This window comes from Rhineura floridana, chromosome 5, assembly GCF_030035675.1.
Source record: "Rhineura floridana isolate rRhiFlo1 chromosome 5, rRhiFlo1.hap2, whole genome shotgun sequence".
NCBI classification, from domain to species: Eukaryota; Metazoa; Chordata; class Lepidosauria; order Squamata; family Rhineuridae; genus Rhineura; species Rhineura floridana.
Window position 1 is genome coordinate 151133131 of NC_084484.1, and position 19626 is coordinate 151152756.

General features: G+C 40.5%; 1 protein-coding gene across 5 annotated transcripts in view; it reads right to left on the reverse strand.

Annotated features, from left to right (window-relative positions):
* Positions 1-19626, reverse strand: part of BRCA2 (BRCA2 DNA repair associated) — a 64667-nt gene that overhangs the window by 42095 nt on the left and 2946 nt on the right. For all 5 annotated transcript variants that reach the window (XM_061628426.1, XM_061628429.1, XM_061628428.1 and 2 more), the window contains exons 3-11: positions 18563-18808; positions 18318-18358; positions 18119-18230; positions 17895-17950; positions 17677-17791; positions 15542-16645; positions 10224-14624; positions 8631-8726; positions 7344-7413 (exon numbers count right to left, since the gene is read on the reverse strand). In XM_061628426.1, coding sequence (XP_061484410.1) covers positions 7344-7413; positions 8631-8726; positions 10224-14624; positions 15542-16645; positions 17677-17791; positions 17895-17950; positions 18119-18230; positions 18318-18358; positions 18563-18808 — 6241 coding nt within the window. The remainder of the gene's footprint in view (positions 1-7343; positions 7414-8630; positions 8727-10223; positions 14625-15541; positions 16646-17676; positions 17792-17894; positions 17951-18118; positions 18231-18317; positions 18359-18562; positions 18809-19626) is intronic.

Genomic DNA, 19626 nt, shown 5'->3' on the forward strand with positions numbered 1-19626 from the left:
GTTTTCTCCCTTTTTTCCTTGTTGGAATTGCTTGCCATTGCGCTTTTAGAATTTCCTTTTTTAGAAACTCCCACCCATCTTCGACTCCTTTTCTCATTAGGGTGGCTTGCCATGGAACTGTACTTACAATTGTTCTGAGTTTATTAAAATCAGCTTTTCTGAAGTCCAGGGTGTGCGTATGGCTACTCTCATCTTTTGCTTCAGTTAAAATCAAGAATTCAAGTATGGTGTGGTCACTTTCCCCCAAAGTTCCTGTACCTGTCACTTCGTCCACCAAATCATCTCTATTGGTTAGAATCAAGTCCAGGATAGCTGATCCTCTGGTTGCTTTCTCCACTTTCTGTAGGAGGACGTTATCTCCAACACAAGTCAGAAATTTCTTGGAGGAGCTGTGTTTGGCAGAATTTGTCTCCCAACAGATATCAGTCCCCCATTACGACTACATCATGCCTCCTCAAAACATTGGCAATTTGCTTTTCAAAAGTTACATTCTCGTCTTCTCCTTGATTGGGTCGTCGGTAGTAGACTCCAAGCACCACATTCCTTTCATTGCTTGCCCCATTAATTTTAATCCAGATACTCTTGGTGGAGCTACCAAGCTCATCTTCCTTTATTTCTGTGCAGGGATATATATTTTTAACACCTCCCTTTTTATTCCTTCCGTTCTTTTTGAACAAGTTACATCCTTCAATTGCTGTATTCCAGTCATGGGAGTCATCCCACCAAGTTTCAGTTATACCTGTCAAGTTGTAATTGTTGTTGTTATGTGCCTTCAAGTCAATTACGACTTATGGCGACCCTATGAATCAGCGACCTCCTATTAAGAGTTCAAGTTCATCCTGCTTGTTTCCCATGCTCTGCACATTAGTATACAGACATCAAAGACCATGTGATTTATGGCTTGGCTTCCTTACTACATTTTTCTGAGGACTGTTACTTGGTCCTATTAGAGCCGATCTCTCTGTTCCCATTACTGTGCACTAGCCTTCATCAGTCATTACCACCAAGTTTATGTCTCCCTCCCCCTTAGGATTCAGTTTAAAGCCCTCCTGATGAATTTCTCCATGCTGTGGCCAAACACATTCTTCCCAGTCCTTGTGAGATGCAACCCATCACTTGCCAGTAGTCCATCTTCCAGGAAGCATAGCCCGTGGTCCCAGAATCCAAATCTCTCACGTCTGCACCACCTTCGTAGCCATTCATTCACACGGAGTATTTTTCTTTCCCTTTCTACTCCTCTTCTAAGTAATGGAAGGATTGATGAAAAAACTATCTGGGCCCCAAAGTTCTTGAGTTTCCTTCCCAGAGCTTCAAAGTCTGATGTGATTTCTTCATAGCTCCGTTTGGCCATATCATTTGTTTCCACTTGGATAAGGAGAAAGGGATACCTGTCGGTGGACTTGATGAGTGATGGCAACCGTTCCGTCACATCTCTAATCCGTCCTCCTGGTAGACAGCATACTTGGCGAGTCCACAGATCTTCTCTGCATACTTGGTTTTCGATCCCACGCAGTAGGGAGTCTCCCACTACTAGTACTTTCTCTTCTTGTTGTGGGGCGTGGTTTCATTGCCCCTGCTTGATTGAGCTTCAGCCTCTTGCTCATTGTCACACGGGGTCTCCTGTAATTCTTCCACCACAGGCTGTCCTCCAGTCTCATCCTTGAGTGGTTGAAAGTGGTTCCATAGTTCCACTGGGTAATTTATTTATTTATTTATTTCATTAAACTTATAGACCGCCCCATAGCCGAAGCTCTCTGGGCGGTTCACAAGACAAGAAACATCAGAAGTACAATAAACCTATAACAATATAAACACATTAAAAATTTAAAATGTTAAAAATTAAAACAATATCCACACATACAAGCAAGTTAAGAGCATGTTAAAAGCATGTTAAAAACCTGGGCGAAGAGAAACATTTTAACCTGGCGCCAAAAAGATAGTAACGTTGGCGCCAGGCGTATCTCCTCTGGGAGATCATTCCACAGTTCGGGGGCCACCACAGAAAAAGCCTTTTTCCGCGTCGCCACCCTCCGAGCTTCCCTATGAGTGGGAACTCGGAGGAGGGTCTTTGATGATGAACATAGTGTACGGGCAGGTTCGTAACAGGGGAGGCGTTCCAACAGGTATTGTGGTCCTGTGCCGTGTAAGGCTGTATAGGTCAAAACCAGCACTTTGAACCGGGCCCGGAAACAGATAGGCAGCCAGTGCAAGCGAGCCAGAATTGGTGTTATGTGGTCAAACCGTCTGGTCCCCGTGAGCAGTCTGGCCACTGCATTCTGCACAAGCTGCAGTTTCCGAACCATCTTCATAGGCAGCCCCACGTAGAGCGCTCTTCTGCTCCTGTTACCCTTTCCCATAGAGTTTCCTCCATTTCGTTGTTCCTCTCCAAAGCAGTCTCCTCTTCTGCTACCACATGCTGTTGCTCTTCCACCTCCACTTCTCTTTGCTGCTGTTGTTCCAGTGTTCTTCATCTTCTTATAGTCCTCAGTGTGGCCACCCACAGTTCCAGGCCTCTCACTTTTTCTTCCAACAGTGCCATGAGCTTGCACTTGTTGCATGTGTACACCATGTTGTTCTCAGAAGAACATTTCACAGTAAGTCCAACGTTCTGTTCTCAGTCAGCAGAAAAGTGGAGCGTACAGGCAAAAGTTGATGTAGTAGTGTACCCCACCATGAAAGGTGGGAGAACTAAAATTACAGAACCTGCTGAAGCACCTTCCTGCCCAAGGCTGCATTTGCTGAGACAAATGTATCCGATGAAGGTAGGTGGATGCACCAAGGTCCTTTAGAGGAGCACTGGTACACAGAGCCGCTGTAGCTGCTGGAGTGGGCTACTGTACAAGTAGGCGGGGTTGAGGACTTGGCTGGACAATGCATTTGGGAACCCACTAGATAATGGTGGACCTCAACATGTTATGGCTTCAACTCCTTGTTTATAGGATACAAATAATGACTCCAATCTCCTGATGGGTGCAATGAGGTTCAGGTAGGCTCTGACATGTTCTCTTGCCATCGAATTTATGTCACCACTTCTCCTGATGGAGGACTGGGTGTGGGCAGAAATCCAAAATCTCTTGAACCCTGTGCAAGGTTGAGTAACCTTTGGCAGAAAACAGAGATCAGGTCAGAAGTCAATCCTGTCTGGATTGATGATACATAGTCCCTCCCTGACTGACAGGACCCCAATTTCATCCACTTTTCTGGCTGATGTTATCACACCCCAGGAACACTGCTTTAAGTGAGATCCCCAAGTGAAATGGAGCACAGAGCTTGAAGGGTGGTATAATGACTGCTCGGACGATGAAAGAAAGATCCCCATGTGGGAAATTTGCGTATCATTGGTGGAACATACAGATTCTCCTCAGAGGAACTGTTTAACCAGGAGATGGCCAGCTAAGGCACATCCTTCTTGGTAAGGGAGTACACTCCCCAAAGTTACTGCTAGCCTATTTAGAGTACTGAGGATCAATCCCTGATCTAGACTGTCCTATAAGTATTTCCTCTACAGCAGCTTTTCCCAACCAGTGTGCCTCCAGATGTTGGACCACAACTCCCATCAGCCTCAGCCAGCATTGCCAATGGTCAGGAAAGATGGGAATTGTGGTCCAACAACATCTGGAGGCACACTGGTTGGGAAAGGCTGCTCTAGAGGGTGGACTTGCCAGGGCTCGCACCACCTCTGAAAAACCCTCCATCTCATCTCATATATCAGGTTGGTTGATGGTCTTCTGAAGCCAGGATAGTGTGGGACAACTTTATCCAAGAAACCTTTCTTCTTCAGGGTGTTCCGCTCAACCTTCACACACAGAGTTAGAGCCAGTCCAGATCTGGGTGGAGAACCAGGCCTTCAGACAGCAGGTCTGAGAATGTGCAATGGACAGTGGGAGCCCAGGTCAGCTAGGTCCGAGAACCAGGACAGTGGTAGGCTGTCACCATCACCTGGGCTCTGAGTGCTCACACTCCAGAGCAAAGAGTGGGGGAGGATTCTGGATTCCCAAAGCCAGGATATGAAGGCATCTGTTGTGATTTGTTTGCAAAGAGATCAAGGCATGGAGTGCTCCACTTTTACACAATGGTCTGGAACACCTTGGGATGGAATTCTTATTCCCCCGATCTATCTGTTCCTGGCTCAGCCAGTCTCCCTATGTATCACAAGCTTTGCCATGAAAGAGAAAATGTGCTCCTTCATCCACTGAACAACCAGGATCTTTCCTCCTGAAGTGTGCTCAAACATGCCCCTCCATCTCAATTGATTGACATGGGCTTTGGCCATGACATAGTCTAGACAAGGATGTGAGACTATTCCACCAGGGCTGGAATTCTATAAGGGCCAGAAGGATGGCCCTGAGCTCCAGCCAGTTAATTGAGCAGGCTGACTTGTCTCTGTCTACCTTTCCTGGGCCCAGATGGACAGACAAGTCGCTTCCCAGCCAGATAGATTGGCATCTGTGGTGACCTGAAAGCAAGATGTTTCCTTCAGAAAAAAACCCGAGAAGTTTGGTGCTAGAGTAGCCAGAGAAAAGTATGAGCTACGTCACTAGGCATCAGCTGTACACAGGTTGACTTACTGGCAATCTGGTCTTATGGGGCAGAAGAAACCACTGAATGGATCATGTGCCCACGGAATCTAATTGATGGTTCTGACCATAAATCCCTGGAGATGCACCACGTTCATCAGTGGAGTCTATGCAGCCTCCAGCATTTCCCTTGTCTGTTCCAGGAGCTTGGATACCCATTCTAACAACAAGAAGATCCGTTCCCGAGTTCTGGCTATCACTACCTCAGGTCCTGGATCTTTGTACAAGATAGGGAAGCTCTTGGCCCGATTGACAACAAACCCATGTTCCTTGAGGCAGGGCAGGGCGGCTAGAATGTCCCTTGCTGCCTTGTCCTGGAAGGAAGGCCTGGTCAGCAGGACATCCAAGTATGGATAGACAGACACTTCTTTGTAGATGAGACACAAGGGGCACCATGATTTTGGGAAAAAACCTGGGGGCTAAGGATAGGCCAAAAAGCATCACCCAGTACTGGAAAGGTCTGTGTCAATAGGCAAAACAGAGGAAACAACAATTAATTGGGCAGATAGACCTTCAAGTTCCACTGATGAAATGAAAGCCCCCACTTGAGTGGTATTCATGATGGATTGAAACTGTTTTACTCACCAGAAAGGTGTTTCTCTGTGGGCACCAGGACACTGCCAAGTGGGTATTGTCTTCCTTGCTAGTGCTTGAGGCAGGAAAGAGTTAACACTCTAAACAGACCGTTAACATGGCCCCTCCCATGGAGTGCTAGTTCATTTTTCCTGCCTCGCTTGAGCAGTACAGATTTTTGCCTTGCTCTTCAGTCTGGCCGATTTATATCTTTATTTAAGTTATTTATTAGTAGTTAATGTTGAGATTAATCGTCTGTGAATGCATATGGGTGTTTCTATGTCGTTTGTTAATGAATCGCAATGAGTGCCTAAATGGCACAAACTAGCACTCTGGGGGGGGGGCACAATAACGGTCTGTTTGGAGTGTTAACTCTTTCCTGCCTCAAGCACTAGCAAGGAAGACAATACCCACTTGGCGGTGTCCTGGTGCCCACTGGAGAATGAGCATTTCCATTTTGAACTTCCCGTGTTTGATGAGGAATTTCAGGTCTAAAAATTGCTTAAACATCCATATTTTTCTTGGGCATAGTAAAGAATATGGAGAAGACCTCAGATTGCTTCTCCCATGGGACCAGTTTGGCAACAGGATCCTGCAGTGTTTCTCCAGATACCAGGAAACTGAGATTCCTAGAATTTGTTTCCAGAAATATGAATTCCAGGGTGCAGCTTAAGTGAATGGTCTCAAGGACCCATTTGCCTGGAACTAAATCTCCCTGATCTGATGAAGCCTACCCCCTACCTGTGAGACCCTGGCATCATGGTGTGGGTTGTTTATCCTATGACTTTCCAAGGGATCTGGTCTGTAATGGGGTGTGCTGGGCACCAGAAGCCTCTTAAGGGACAAGTGGTACAATGTGTGGTAGGGTACTCCCAGGAATGAAAAGACTGCAAAGATATCTTTTTGGGTTTAGAGCTGTCCTTCTATGATGCCAAAGGAAGGTCTTTTTTCTTACCCTTAGGGCAGAATCCATCTAACATATCCATTCTGTGCAAGATTTCTGCTAGCACAATGGGAAATCCTTTAGTGGTACTTTGAATACTTAGTTTCTACCAGAACTAGGTCCAGAGATTTTCCAAAGAGCTTGCTCCCAGAAAAAAAAGTAATGGAGAGGTTGACTTTGGACTGGTGGTCCACTTCCCACTGCTTGAGCCATTAATTACATCATGTGACCACACCTGAGTCCATGGCCCTTCCTGAGTACTGTAAGACGTCTATAAAGGAATCAGCTGAACATTCTGCTGCTTTGGCCTATTAATTATGCCCCTCCCGCAGGTGTCTGGATTCGGCTGGGATTTGTGGGAGAAGGCCACATGCCCAGCTAACTGCAGCCTGACACATGATATAATTGTGCGCTGCTGCCCTGCACCTAATGTAAATGCCTGAAGTTGGTCAGCATCACTCTTCCTGTCACTTTGGTCTGAAAGGATTTCCCCCGATCCCTGGAGAGTGCAGATTTTGATGTCAAAGCTGTGATCAGGCAATCAACTGTGGACACCATGAGGGTTTCCACGACTGAGGCAGATATAAAAAACTGCATGAATGGAACCACCAGGTCCTATGAGTCTGATCTGGAGAACACATCTGAGGACACCTGCACCACCTCCTGTTGTCACTTCTGGTTGGAATGGAGATTCCTTAGGAGATTCCGAGCTTTGCTGAGCATGACAGCATATACCCCTACTTGGAAAAGGCAGAGGCAGGAAGAAACTGTTCATCAGAAAGTTCCTGGCTCTCCCTCCCTCAGTATGACTGGAACTCTGAATTATGTGTAGAAATGCCTACCGTTTTCTTCTACAACAGGGAGAGACTGTAGTGCAAGATCTGACAAGCAAGAGACCCAGGGATGGCAACAGGCAATACGTGGGAGCCTCTTACAGATTCAGAACTGCATTGTTCCCTGGTCTCGTGACTTTTGTATGGCTATACCTGCCATGCTAGTATCTCCTTTGTTTTTTCCCCTCCGTCTTGATGGCTACTCTGCCAAACTATTACTAGAGAAGGGGTGGACAAAAGGGGGTAAGGAGATTTGCAATAGCCTTGTGAGCTATTGGGTAGCTGCGTTTGAAACTTAGAAGAGTTTCAAAAATTGTTACAGATAAAGCATAAGGAATCTGGGTTTGGGGGGAAGAAGTCCCACTATGTACATAGCTTTAGGATTATTCAATTTGAAATTATTTCTACTTTTCTTACCTAAAAGGACCACAGATCAGCGGCTTTAAAGGAATATTGTAGGTAAACTTTTTCCTGTCATTCATTACACCTAAAGAAAAACAAGCTGTCTATCAAAGTTATGATACATGATTTTTTTAAAAATGTGGAATTCTATGTTCATTATCTTAAAAACACATCTACAAAATCATTTCAATAGAGTTGTTTCTTGAATTTTTAAAAACTTGGGTGTCTCTTGAAATTTTTTGTCAAGACAGTTCAGATTTCTAGGGATTGCATTCAACATAGCACTAAGGCAATTGTTCTATCAGCATAAGGACTTCTTCTTGTGCAATGGAACAATCTCCCCCTTTCCTCCTCCCATTCACCCCCTAAATCTCTTCTGGAGATTTCCCCAACACTCCAGAGGAGAACTGAGCATGGCACCAGGCGCATGCATGGGTAGGAAGGAGGGGGGAACCCCATCGTGCTTATGCTAACTCTAGTACTAGTACAAAAAGTTAGTTGAATACCACCCTAGGTTTGTACAAACTGTTAAAAAACAAAATGTATTGAATTAGAAACAGAACAAATAAAGTGTTCATAACCATATTCATAACCTCCTGCTGGAAGGGCAGGATATAAATCAAATAATAAATAAATAAATAAAATATTAAAGATGCAAACAATTACTAAGGAATATAGCTTTGTTACTGGAATTCTATATCCTTCTCAAAAGCACTGCAAGAGCAGAAGGGGCCACTGAACCTTTAACCACTGTGTAGAAGGAATTTCAGCAGATGCAGTCTCTTTCATCCATATGAAAAGCTGCACTTTCCAACATTTTTGATTCTGCAGAGTAATAGAGGAGCTCTCTGCAGAAAGAACGGTAATTCAATATTTATTTTACTGCATTAATGCAACTCTGTAGTGTTTTTTTAAGCTCACCTGTTTGGTGCCTGCCTGTAAGAAGCCACAGTGGCAAATAGTGATCTTGTAAACTGCAATGATACTGTTTTCTTATTGTTTAGTTAATTAATGGGAAGCATTCTGAATGCTTGAAATTTGGATTATAAATACCAAGCAATATTTTTATACTATGTACAAAGAATAAGGCATGCAATTTCACAAGGATGAGAAAGTTAATATGCAAAATAGGATTCTCACATAAACCTTGAGCAAGTTTAATTATACGTTGAAATCTTTGAATTATAGAAGTCAAAGAAATATCACAAACACAACACTTCTGGGAGGAAGAGCAGGATATAAATTTAATAAATAAAAAATGAACTTCTGATTAACAGATGTAATCCTGAAAAATAAAGTTACCATCTGGAGTACTTTTTGAAGCTTTCAAAGATGATTTGTTGCATTCTTCTGACAGATCAAATTCAGGTAGCAATTTTCTTTTAATAGGAGGTTCTCCTGAAAAGCAATGTCATAGATGCCATTTTAAAAACGCACATTTAACAAATGTAGGATACTGTCATATGTCATTAACAGCTGACATGATAGATTTATGATGGGGCACAGCTTCAAGCAGTTTCAAGTTTCAAGATCTACTCTTCTAAAATGAAAATCCTTGTCATCTAGGAGAGGAGAACTCTCTCTTGAAACAGAGGCTTACCTTACTAATAATAAATGCTTTGTAGACCCATCCTGCCATTAACTTTGCAAATGTAGGAGCAGTAGGCATTTGCCATGGAGAGCACAACATAAAAAACTAAAATGGAACCTGAGATTTTGAGGAATCTGGCCTTTATGGATTTTGAATATGCCTGTAATACATTCCTCAGAACATTTCTCAAGTAGACTGTAGTAATTTAACCTCTCAAGCAATGCCTCAAAAATATTTAGACAAATAAGTTTTTGATAGGCCCTTGGCTTCCTTAACCTGAAATATTGACCTAGTTCGTACGAAGGCAAGAATGAACTGGAGAGTGGGAGGGGCCTGACGCCCCTAGTCTTGACTTCAAAGACATTCTTGCCTTCGCACGATAGGTGGAGCCATTACCCGCTGTGAGGACCGGACTCATATGGAAAATACTGGTATCTAGGCCCCAATACTAGTTCTGTTTGTTTGATGTTCTTATACTATATATATATATTTATATATAGTATATATAAAGCTTATATGGGGCTTGGGAAGATTTGTAGTGAAGAATCAGTGAGTAGGATAGGGCTGATTAGCACTCCTGGACCTTCTAGTTCTCTGCAAATGCCCCTTTCAAGGTTTTTGCTCCTAACAGCCAGGCTCCAAAAATGGCAATAATCCCAGCAGCAAAAAACAGCAAACAGCCGAGGTGGACAAACTTGCAGAAAGAATTAACAAGTGAGTTAAGCACCTCTGCCTCCCACCAGTCCTCACCTGAAGTGCCCCAATCCCATATTCCAATTGGGTGCACTCACATGTCACTTTAAGCCATGGTTAATGAATTACAGTACTGTGAACATGCCGATTACTCCCATTTCAGTCCTCTCCATTAGCAAGCAAGACCAACAAACCATGATCTCTGGTTTAGCGGTACATACATCCTAACCAGGAATCATGGTTGGTTTCTCCAAACAAGCCAGAATCTTAAGCAAAGATTTGGTGTTGGCTTACCACCTGATTTGGCATGAAACAAACCACAACCCCGCATTTCAGTTTTCACTCTAAGTCAAGGATCACAGTAGGTTGGTCCTACTCACTAGCAGGGAAGACCAAAGGAGGAGCAATCCATGCATGGTAAACCATTGACCATAGCTTACTGTGATGTGCCAATGAAACCAATATCTCGCGAAATGTGAGGCTGAGACCACGTATTTTCTAAGCTGTCTTGTTCCATCCTAACAGCAATTATTACAGCAAGTTAAACTGAAATCAGTCAGAGTGCTACCCAGTAAACACACAGGACCAAGTTTTAAAAAACAGTCACCTACCAAAAGTGTTTTCTTCTTTCATGTGCCTTTTTCCGATTCTTGTATATGACATACAATTATCAGTCCTCTCAGAACTCAAGGACTTATTTTTCTGTCCTTCTGAATCAGCAAGATCATCATCTTCCATGAAAGCTTTTGCACTTTCTGAAGCTTCTATTTCTAAGTAATTTTCTGGGGTTTGTGAGCAACAAGAACAATGAAAATCCAGATTTTCTTCTGTTACAGTATCAAGATTTGTTGCACATTTTGTTTCCATTCTACTCAGGCACGGCCAGGTTGTCTTCAAAGGCTCAAATTCCTTTGAGCATGGAAAGCTCTTCTCCAACTCAGCTAGTTGCTTGTATTTCTCAGTATGAGACATGCACACAGGTATTTTAGTACTCAACAGGTTTTTAGAAATTTTCTTGTCATTAGATTTACTTGCGGTTAAATAAGGTGCAGTATTTTTCTCTGGTGGCTTAGATTTTGAAGTAACTTCATCCTCCACTTTAGTCTCTGTAGCAAGAGCTTTAATGGGTGAAATATGATCTTGCCCCAAACTCTGTTGATCAACAGAGCAACTATTATTACTGACATCATCAAATTCTTTTAAGAAACCCACAACATCCTGGAGAGCCTTTTGAGAAATTTGAACTTGTTTTCCACTTGCTGTGCTAAAACCACAAGGAATATTTGCATTCACTTGACTATTTGGATGTCTTTTTTCTTGGGATACAAATGATTTTTTTTCCTTTGGGGTTTCTTTGTTCCCGGCAGAAGATGCTTCCTCATAACTGTAATCACAATCAGAGATATGACTCTGGTGATCTGACAAATTAATTTCAATTTCAGAAAAAAGCAGTTTTGCTTTCTTTAACGACTCTTCAGATAACTGTACAGGTTTTCCACTAGCTGTGCTAAAAAACACAGAGTTACTGGTAGAAAAATCTGAGTTGATACATTTATGCTTGCTGGATGACCATGTATCAGAATGCTTATTATTCATTTGAAAACATGACTCAGGCCCAGTATCCAAGGTCATAGATTCAGTATACTGCAGTGCTTCCTTATCTTCACAGTACTCTTTGGGTCTAGAAAACTGGAGTGCAACTACATTTTCCACTGGAATGTTCTCTACACCTAAGCAGTTTATAGAAGCAACAAATTTTCTATTGCCCAAGATATCAGAACAGCTTTCTAAATGGTCATGTTTATTTGCTTTAGATTGATATTCCATATTCTCTTCTAAGGATTTATAGCAGTCTTTACGAAACAACTGTTTGACTTTTTTTAATGCTTCCTGAGAAACTCCAACAGTTTTACCACTTGCTGTATCGAATGCAACTGGCCCAGCCTTCAATAGTTTTGAAGCCAAGGCTTCATTGGATAAATATTTCTGCAAACTGTTGGCATTCAACAATTTTAAGTCACATTTATGTATCATACTACTCTCATTTTTAGAAGTTTCTTTAAAAATGCTATTGTTTTCAGCAATCAAATTTTTTGATGATGTTTCTTCAGAAATATCAGTAAAAGTCTCTGGCAAAAAATTTATCTTATGACATGTATCAGGTAAATGGTTCAACAAAGAATGCTCACTCTTAAAAGCAGAGGTATTAGCCTTTGAAGTGGTATTGCAAGTTAAATCTGAAGAATCAAGGTTTTTATTATTAATTAATACATTACTTGCATTTCTAGAAGACAAGTGTTGAAAACCTTGTTTCGCACAAATACCCGACCCTTCATCAGATAAATACTGATCGATATCAGAATTAATAGATATAGTTTTAAAAATATTTTTTCTTGATGTGTATGCCAGATTATTCTTTCCCAACAATCCTTCATTTACGGCATACACTTCCTTCCTTCCAGTATGAGATACTAAATTTGATTCAGATGCAGTCATCTCCAAAGAAAATTCTTCAATTGTTTCAGGATGCTCAGTCTGTTTACTAGTGTCTGACAACAGATCTGGAAGATCTTCAAAGTTACCTTTAGAATGCAGATATTCATGTTTTTCAGTTCCTTCTTTACTTACTTTGGTAATGTTCTCGTTCCTTTTCTCTTTTGACACTTGAATGATAGGTTTGACAAAATTACAAACATCCTCCTCCTTTTTGGGAAAAATAGTTTCTTCTTCTGAAAGAAGATGCCTTGCTTTTGCTAATGATTCATCAGCGACTATAATTTGCTTCCCACTAGCCGTATGAAAACCCATTGCAACAATGTGCTTTTCTTTTCTGATTTCAGGGATTTCTTTGGATTGAAATAAACTTTCAGCTTCACTTAAATAAATACTCTTTTTTACAGGACTGATAGCTCCCTTTTTACTTCTAGCACTAGTTTTCACTCTGGAAGATGACACATTCTCTAGTTCTTCTCTCGCACAGGAGCCTGCCAACAAATGAAGTACTTTACTCTTTCCTGCAAATATATTCCCATCAGCAATTGTGTGAACTCTCTGTAGAAAATTACTACTTTCTGGATTGTTCACTTTTTCTTCTTCTTGATTTAAAATAAGGTTTTCTTTTTCATCTGCACTATTCAATGTGGATTTTTTTTCAGTTTTAGCAACTTCAGCTAAACATGTCAGATCAGACAAAGTTTCTTGCAAATTACAGTTATGCTGAGTTTCTCCACAGTTTTCAAAGTGATGAGAGACTAATATGCTCTGTTTATTTTCAAAGGATGGGAGTTCATTTCTTGTCATGTAAAAACAGTACTTTTTAATAATTTTTAGGTTAACTTCTGTAGTACTAGAAACCTGAACAACATTGTCCCCATTATAGTTTGCACTTTTTGACTTGCTTTCTATATTTTCTTTCACAAATGTAATTGTATCTTTTGCATTATTTTTCATCAGATATTCAGCACTTACTTCTTTGACCCTCTGATGCCAATCAATACCTCCCTCCTTCATACAGTCGGGATTACTCCAATGTTTATTGGGCATATTTGAACAATCACTTTGAAATATTTTTTTGTGAGAGCTAAGCATTTCATTCACTCCACCTACATCACTGACTAATTTTTCTGCTTTCTTTATAGTATCACCATAAATGCTCATCTCTTTGCCCCCAGCTGAACTACAGCCCCCGACATCAGACAAGCTGAATTGCAAAGGTGCTGAAATTATTGGAACAAAATTTATGTTCTGTTTTCTACTTGCTGAATTAATTGATGTAGCTTCTTCACTGCTTTGTATCTGAATCTTAGATTCCTTAGTTGTGCCTATATGTTTATTGGGAGACAGATCATTGCCTCTTTGAGTCTTTTTTCCCGAGCTTTTCTCAAAATTAGAATCTTTCCAAACATCAAAACATGTATCATTTTTATCATAGCTTCCAGACACCTCACCAGTATTATTGTACGCCACAGTCTTATGCTTTCTAAACTGTGTAAATTCAAACTGACTACCTGTTTCTTCGAGTATATTAGAAAGTTCAGTAACTTCAGCTTCTTGGCTTGCTGTTAAATTTAGTTTTCCTTCAAGATGTTGATTTTTAAGGACATTCTGAAAAGGTGAATTGGCACATTCAGGAAAAATAATTTGAGCATCATTCATCTGAATAACCAGCGAATCAGAAACATGTAAAATATTAGATGGATTTTCATTCAATTTGTTCCTCCAAAGTGAGGAAATCTCAGCATTTCCCTGTGCATTTTCATTTGAAATATTTTGCATTACTTTGTTGGAAAAACCTTCAAAAAATGCATCTTCTATGTTTCTGAACAGCAACTTGCCTTTTCTAATGTTGTTATCAGACAGTGCTATCTGTTTATTGGATGCTGTTCTGAAGCCACCAAAATTTGGAGTTTTGCTATGCCTTTCGCATCCTAACAATTTCTGCTTGCTATCAACATTTTCTGTGAAGTCTAATGGTAGAGGCTCTCCTGGGTCTAATTTCTTCTCTAATGCTGTAAGCTTAGCAGATTCATCTATAGTAAGTTTTGCTGTTTCCTTTGATTGATACCCAAGTTCAGTCATTTGAGTACCACTTGCCAAAGAATGTTGTGTAGCTAATTCCAAGCCTGCTTGCTTGTTTCCTGCTTTTGATGCTTGCATTCCCAGTGCAGATTCCTCAAGAACAGCTTCTTGCAACGAACTGAAATTTGTAAGATTGACACATTCTCCACCATCCTTTCTGCATAAATTGATATTGTGACCAATGGCACAGAACTTGTTTTCACTTGACCCTGTTCCTTGATTAGCAAATATATTAGGAAGCATAACTGTTTCTTTTTTGCTGTCTGTCTGCAGAAGTATTGACAACTGATCTGTAAAATTACATTCTCTGCTTGACTTTTCATTGTCTTGAACTTCATGGAAAACATTAGTAAGAACACAGTTTTTCTCAGAGTCTATTTGCTGTTTTTCTTCAATTACATGTTTTTTAGTGCATGCAAGGTCTTCCTTTTGCCCTGTAAGAAATTGAGCCATAATAGTGACATTAGTTGGAATGACACCATTATTATAACATATACTCTCTCTCACTGGCTTCTTCTGGGTTTAGTCTAGGTTACTAAATCCATTTTCAAAATGTCTAGTAGCCAGGAAGCATGCTGCAGCTAATACTTTGTGTCTATGCCTGAAATGCTTGTTCTATCTATCTATGCATTTGAGGTTCATGAGACATTTAAACACTGTTTTAATTTTGCTTTTTTAAACAACTCTTCTAACTTCTGATGCGATAATACACTGTCAAGAAAACTGCTCTGCTTAAGAAATTTATTTAATCTCCTTTTTCTTAAGGTATGTTTGCTGAACAAAATCCACACTTTTACTTTCTATATGACTACAAGGGCACTCCAAGAGATCAAACCAAAAAAACTGATATAACAAAAATAAGCTTTTCAATAAAAAGGAGTCATTGCTATTTATGGAAGCTTGCAATTAGGTGGCCTTGCAGTGGAATGTCCAGAGAATAACACAAGTTGCTTTAGGCTATAGTTGCAAGTCACCATATGCTCTTAACTGCTATCTTTTTTATAAAGCCTCTAAAATTACAATATCTGATCTTTCCTCTCATTGTTACCCATCCACTTCCCAAAGTTGCCTTCCCTCTTCTCCTTGGTATCTCCTAGTTTCACAGTATATGTCTATTCACCACTTATGTTCTTTTCACCAGGTATTTGCTAGAATCCCTCTACTTGCCATGGTAAATAACTCATTTGAGCAATATATAATCCATATATGCAAATAAATTAATTTGGTGGGCCTGTTCAATGCAGTGGATATGACTGTCTAGTTCACAGCAAAGTACAAGTACAAAAAATGGAACAGGTTTAAGATTTTGATTTTTAAAAAATCACTGTGTGAAGAAATATAAACCTCATACCTTTGTTCCTGATGGCTGTTTCAGATACTTCAGATACACAAGATTTTAAATCTGCACAAGTTGGCTCAAGACAAGCAGACGAACCATCTCTTTGTGTGGTTCTTTCTTCCTGGTTAACTGGAGTATTTACCACATAAATAAATTTTTTGGGTCGCCTTCTCAAACTAGAAAGTGAGGCCATGCTTTTCAGGCCTGAACTTGCTAGTCCTCTAACATCACCAGCAGTTTGAGTTGAAACACTACCAAGAGCAGGGTCTGAAGATATTTTGCAATTTTCTCTTGAGAAATTATGGCAGCAACTATTATCAACTTCTGAAAAAGTTGTGTTTTCCATTTGGAAGGGACTACTGTCTGAAACACTTATAACAGATGCCAGCTCAGCCTCAGAGTCTTTCATCAATGTTGGACCCTTCTTACTCATAACTGCAACAGGAGATGTTTCAGCAGCTGGCAGTATTTCTGGACAACTGGTGTTCAGTAACTTGTGACCTTTTCTTAGACTTGATGTGTTTTGAATACATGATTCTAACGTTTTAGTACTAGCACACTCTTTGACAACAGGTATTTGCCTATCTTCAGAACATGTCTTGACATGTAAAGTAGAAGATGAACCAGAATAGTGGGAGGACACTTTTTCAAGCTGTGTCATGTCAAGACCAGACAAATCCAGCTGAGACCACGAGCAGAGCAAAGATGACGGAATTTCCTCTTCTCTGTGCATACTATTCTGATCTTCAGAGTGCTTTTGCATTGGAATTTGTGATTGGAATCTGTGATTTGGAATGATAATTGTCTGCAGATCTCCCTTGGAGGAATTTAAGTCTTTTTCATATTTTGCTATAGGTTTGTTGTTAAGATCCTTAATTGTTCTACCATTTTCCTGAAATTCATCAAGTTTTACTTTATCAGAACATGTCTTATTCTGTTTGACTGTTTTTAGTTTTTTTAGAAAGGCTTTGCTGCTTGCAAAGCGTACAGCAAGATCACTCTCCATTCCGTCATGCATATCTTTATCCCTCAAAGCACTTGCTAGCATTTGATCTCCTCCTAATGTACTGGGAAATATGCTCTTACCAAAGGATCCATCTAATAATCTTTCAAAATCTGTAAATAAAAAACCATCAACATTAAGAAGCAATATTTTGTTAAGGACTATTAATTCCACATTTGATTTATATGTATTCTGGTATACATAAAAATGAATTATTTCAAAGTAGAGTTCTCATTTTACTAAAGTGTGTGTGTATACACACATACACAAACATACCCTTTGATCCAAAGAACTATGAAACTATTTTGTGAGTCCAATGGGGCTTGAGACTTATTTTTTTTCAAGCGGTAGTTCCCTATTGTGCATGTCAAACTGCTTTTGAAACTGAGGGGAATTTGAAAAAGTAGAAAAACTAGTATTTCGGTTTTCTGTGAGTCTAAAATGTTTGGATTCCAGTCTTAGTTAGTCAGCCAGTTCAATAGGTTTAGCTAATGTAAACAGGGCTTTGCAGAACTAACATACTAGTTTGAGATCTTTTAATTCTTTGAAGATATTTTTGAACCTCGTTCATTATTAGGGAATGATTGGTAGAGAAATCCTAACAGGGACATGAAACAGTGGTCCTCCACCACACGCAAGGCCCTGACAGCTTTTATGGATCAGGGTGAAAGGTGAGGGTCATTTTTTGTCCTTTCTGGTGCATCAACTCCAGGCTGGCTCAACAGAGACTTGGGCTTTCCACTAGCAGTAGCTTTCCACCCACCACTGCAAAACCCTCACATCAGTGGTGCTCCTCTCTGCTGGTAGAGGCCAGCAGGGAGGGGCTCATGCACCATCGTAACCTCCCTCCAGCAGTCAACATAAGGGAATTAGGGGCTGCACCATGGATTGTGTTCCATTATTCAATAAAGAACAAAAATATCTAATATGTATGCAAAACTTCTTTTATTAAGTTTTGGTGGACCTTTATATTAGTGAGTTGTCATAATTGTTACTGTCTGCAATAGGTATGATATGGTTAAATGAGTAGGCATTGTCTAGAATATGATTTACTATCCAAATATTAAAATACAAATAGCTAGTAAAGAACAAAATAAACAGTCAGCAAAAGCTAAGAAATTGCTAGTGAAGGACCAATGCTCACTGTGGATTTTGCTGTCAGTTTCTGCACAGATATCTTCCATTCTTGATGTGGACTGCACATTCACACTCTTCTTCTTGGGACTTCTACCATACTTGGAGACAAGGCTGTGCATGACCTGAACAAGGGAGTAACTTATATGAATTACAAATTGGCTGAGGGTATGAAGGCCATTCTAAAAGTTGTCTGCTTTGGCATATTCTTTCCTTAAAGCTACTCACCATCTCAATTCTTTCATTATGTTGCTTTGTTCCAGAAACCAGATCATTTCCTCTAGCTGAAATTTCAAATATAGATAATTTGTAATTAATGTTGCAACTCATATTAGTGTTCACTGATATAATCTTAACATAAACACTCACTTCCCTAGAATAGCATTGGGTATCAGTAGGAAATTAAAGAGCATAGTATTTTTATTTTGACATAACCACATAACTATCATTACCTATTATGACAGTTGGAGAAAGTGTAGGGGGCGTTGCTAATGAACTTGACCATGTCATATCAGGATCGGCTTCTGCTCCCAAGCTTTCAGAAATACATTTTGGTGTCTGAATCTAAAATACATCAAAAATGTTTTGTTTTTTCCAAAATCTGAAATAATTTTATTCCCACAGCTAGAACATCTGAGATAAAGCAAATACCTCAAAAATCTTGGGTGTATGCAGCAAACTTCCATTTAGCACTGAAAAGTAGAAGTGCGATAATGTTAACCATTATCACCCCTTGTGAACACACACTATTTGATATTTATAAACCACTTTTTAAAAGTTTAAAACAGTGTACAAAACTACTTTCAGTACAGCTAACTGACCGTTAAAGTTAAAAACAGGAGATTGCAAATATATCCTTTTTACATTTCTGTTATCACACAGGCAAAATTTCTCACCTGCTTCTGCTTTGCTCTGATCCAATTCTTTTATAGGAGATACAAATGGTACAGTTTTATTTGGTTCTTTAAATATCATTGGAGTTGATGCAAACTGGCTATTTACTGACAGGTTCCTCTTAGGTGTTTTAAAAGTACTTTCCAGGTCACTAGTTTTATGTTCAGGTTCTTCTGGTCCTTTAGAGTTATAAAGTGGAGCTTCTGAACTGAGTTCTTCAAACCAGTTGAGACTTATTGTCCCTAAATCTAAGAAAAGGAATACATTATGCAGGACATCATGCCCTAGATTATAATACCACACGTAAGAAAATGTAAATATGGAATAACAATATACTATGGACCATTATCTTGAACTTGCCAGGCTCACATGCCGCTCAGCAGAGGATATACATCTGAAGACAGCATGATGCAATCAATTCTCAACTGCAGTAGGGCCCCACTCATACGGCAGGTTAGGTTCCAGACCCCTGCCAGAAAGCGAAAACTCCCGGAAAGCGGATCAGCTGTAGCGCGGGGGTCTGGAACCTAACCTGCTGATCACACCAGAGGAGAAGATCAAATCTTCCCCTCCTCGGGCGTGATCAGCTCGAGCGGGAGTCTGACTGCGTCTGAAGAGAAGATCAGCTGTAGCACGCTACAGCTGATCTTCCCCTCCTCCAGCGTGATCAGCTTGAGTGGGGGAGTCTGATCGCACTAGAAGAGAAGATCAGCTGGAGTGTGGGGACCTCCAGCCCCCCCTCCAGCTGATCGTCCCGCTGGCGCTGTATTAGCGGAACGCCGAGAAGCTAGCAGAAAGTTTAGAGAACAGCTGGAGTAGCAGTCCACTACTTAGTTCAGCTGCCCACTCAGGAGGAAGGATAGGGGTTTACGAGCTCAAAAATTAACACACAACTTAGACTGAAAAATATTTCTTAAGTCTCTCTCTCTCTCTCTCACGCACACACACACACTAATATGTGGAAATTCCCCCCTCCCAGTATAGCTCCCCATGACAGAGTTACTCTATTCAGGAGGTCCCCATAACCCTGTGGAGAAGCTTTTTTGGAGACCTGTGGGAATGATCA